The sequence below is a fragment of the Vigna unguiculata genome, chromosome 9 (assembly GCF_004118075.2).
Source record: "Vigna unguiculata cultivar IT97K-499-35 chromosome 9, ASM411807v1, whole genome shotgun sequence".
Taxonomy (NCBI): domain Eukaryota; kingdom Viridiplantae; phylum Streptophyta; class Magnoliopsida; order Fabales; family Fabaceae; genus Vigna; species Vigna unguiculata.
In genome coordinates, this window is record NC_040287.1 from 4167270 (window position 1) to 4169354 (window position 2085).

At 31.7% G+C, this 2085-nt stretch overlaps 1 protein-coding gene across 3 annotated transcripts; it reads left to right on the forward strand.

The window, feature by feature from the left end:
- Window positions 1-346: 346 nt before the first annotated feature.
- LOC114196028 (guanosine deaminase-like) lies at window positions 347-1674 on the forward strand. Of its 3 annotated transcripts, XM_028086519.1 has the most exons (5): window positions 347-408; window positions 512-575; window positions 669-859; window positions 1095-1199; window positions 1425-1674. In XM_028086519.1, the coding sequence occupies exons 3-5, from the start codon at window positions 803-805 to the stop codon at window positions 1611-1613; spliced, it is 351 nt and encodes a 116-aa protein (XP_027942320.1). In that variant the 5' UTR covers window positions 347-408; window positions 512-575; window positions 669-802; the 3' UTR covers window positions 1614-1674. The 3 variants fall into 3 exon arrangements, 2 of the variants coding, with proteins under 2 accessions (XP_027942320.1, XP_027942322.1); XR_003606609.1 differs by lacking the exon at window positions 1095-1199; XM_028086521.1 differs by having other exon boundaries at window positions 512-859.
- Window positions 1675-2085: the final 411 nt, after the last annotated feature.

Sequence of the window (2085 nt, forward strand, 5' to 3'; positions counted from 1 at the left end):
CTCAACGAACAAGACCAATGAAAGTAATTTTAATAAATTTGCCCAGCTAGCCTTATCTTGCCCACCAACTGATGCGTCCATGCTTCTTTGACTTTCACAAAACATTTCTTACTTAGCGAGTTTATTACTTGTTCAACAAGTGAGTCCCCGAGTTTATTAAAATTAAATACAATAATCGTAAGTTTCCCAAAATTAAAAATATATTTTAACCTTCATTAAACTATATTAAGGTAGTGATCTCTTACAATAAAATAATTTATAGAAGGCAACCCATGTTCTCTCTCATAGTCATCATGAATCCTCTTGCACACCCCTATATATACCCAGAAAATTCACTCATTTATGTCACACAAGCTCCTCTTCTCATTTACTTATTAATATCCACAAAAGTCATGGAAGAAGTTAACGGTACGTATTTTTCCTCCTTCCATAACACGAATTTACAATTCTCTTGTATGTTCCAGTTTTTGTAATATTTAAAATTTTTTGCTCTTTTGTATGATATTGGCAGTGGTTCAAACGAACGAAGGATGGAACTGTTACAGTAGCTTCTGTGTTTCCCGGACATCAGGAAGGTAATGTTTGTAAAGTATTTACATATTCATCCATTGAGGTTGGAATTTGATAAATATAATGTTTGTGAATTTACTATGATTTGTGTTGCATAGCTATACAGCAGAGAGACCACAAATTCTTAAGGATTGCTGTTGAAGAAGCTTATAAAGGGGTAGAGTGTGGAGATGGTGGTCCTTTTGGTGTTATCATAGTTTGTAACGATGAAGTAGTTTCTTGTTGTCACAACATGGTGCTCAGGAACACAGATCCCACTGCTCATGCAGAAGTCACTGCAATAAGAAAGGTTATACATCATTCTTTCTTCAAAAATTATACTCTAATTATCATTTTTTGACTGTCATTATTTATTTTCTGATTTGACTTAATGTGAATCATTGATTCTTTCAAAAAAAAAGATAGTAATACATTAATCAATAACTCACACTAAATCACGTCAAAAAATAAAAGATGAAAGTAAAAAAATGGAACTCATAATATCATTGTCCTCCTTTCTTTCCATCTAACAAAAATGCTTACAGGCTTGTGAAAATCTGAACAAGATAGAACTTTCTGACTGTGAAATTTATGCTTCTTGCGAACCTTGCCCAATGTGCTTTGGAGCAATCCACCTCTCACGAGTTAAGGTTGTAAAATTAATTAAATTACGGTCTAAAAAATCCTAAGCTTTAAGTTTGATTTTCTATTTATAAGTATTTCAGTTGATTATAACCATACAACTTCAAGTGTTTTGTCTCTGTTGATAGAAATCATATTCAAAGTAATTTTAATTTTATTAGACATGAAAAATAATTTAATAAAGTCTACTATTTGGATCACTTTCTTACAATACTATGAATGTTTTGACATAGAGGTTGGTTTATGGAGCGAAAGCAGAGGCAGCAATTGCGGTTGGGTTTGATGACTTCATTTCAGATGCATTGAGAGGCACTGGATTCTATCAGAAAGCACAATTGGAGATTAAAAGAGTTGATGGAAAAGAGGGTAACATTGCTGAAGAAGTTTTTGAGAAAACAAAGGAAAAGTTTCGAATGTTTTGAATTTCCATGTTTCCTGTACCTTAATATGTGAATTTTTATTTCATATAAATAATTTTGTTGCTCTCATGTGTATCCTAAATTTTAATAAATGTATTAACCGATGGTTGGTATGAATAATATTGGATTTTTTTCCTTCTAAATAGAAACTTCAGTCTAAGAATTGAAGACATGCCATTCTGAATACGAGACAACATGGTTAAATTTAACCTTAAAAGAATATTTTTAGAATCGTTCATGGTAAATAAATGGAAAAAGTTATTAAAATTTAGTTATTAAAAAGAAATTGTTCTTCTTAAATCATCAAGAGCGATTAATACTCGATAATCATCAATTCTTGGCTACTGGGGATGACAAGTAATGTATAGGCACCTCGCTATTAGGGGTGTAAAATAGTCCATTTGGAAGTTTGGGTTGGCTTTAATTTGAGAAAAAAAAATAGTTTCTTCTTCCTGCACCTCCAGCATTACTAATT

Excerpts from the sequence above, each read along its gene's own strand:
- LOC114196028 (XM_028086521.1), top strand. The coding sequence starts at position 803 with ATGGTGCTCAGGAACACAGATCCCACTGCTCATGCAGAAGTCACTGCA. Across the intron at positions 860-1,094 it reads AAGTCACTGCAATAAGAAAG|GCTTGTGAAAATCTGAACAA; the intron begins GTTATACATCAT and ends AAATGCTTACAG. Across the intron at positions 1,200-1,424 it reads TCCACCTCTCACGAGTTAAG|AGGTTGGTTTATGGAGCGAA; the intron begins GTTGTAAAATTA and ends GTTTTGACATAG.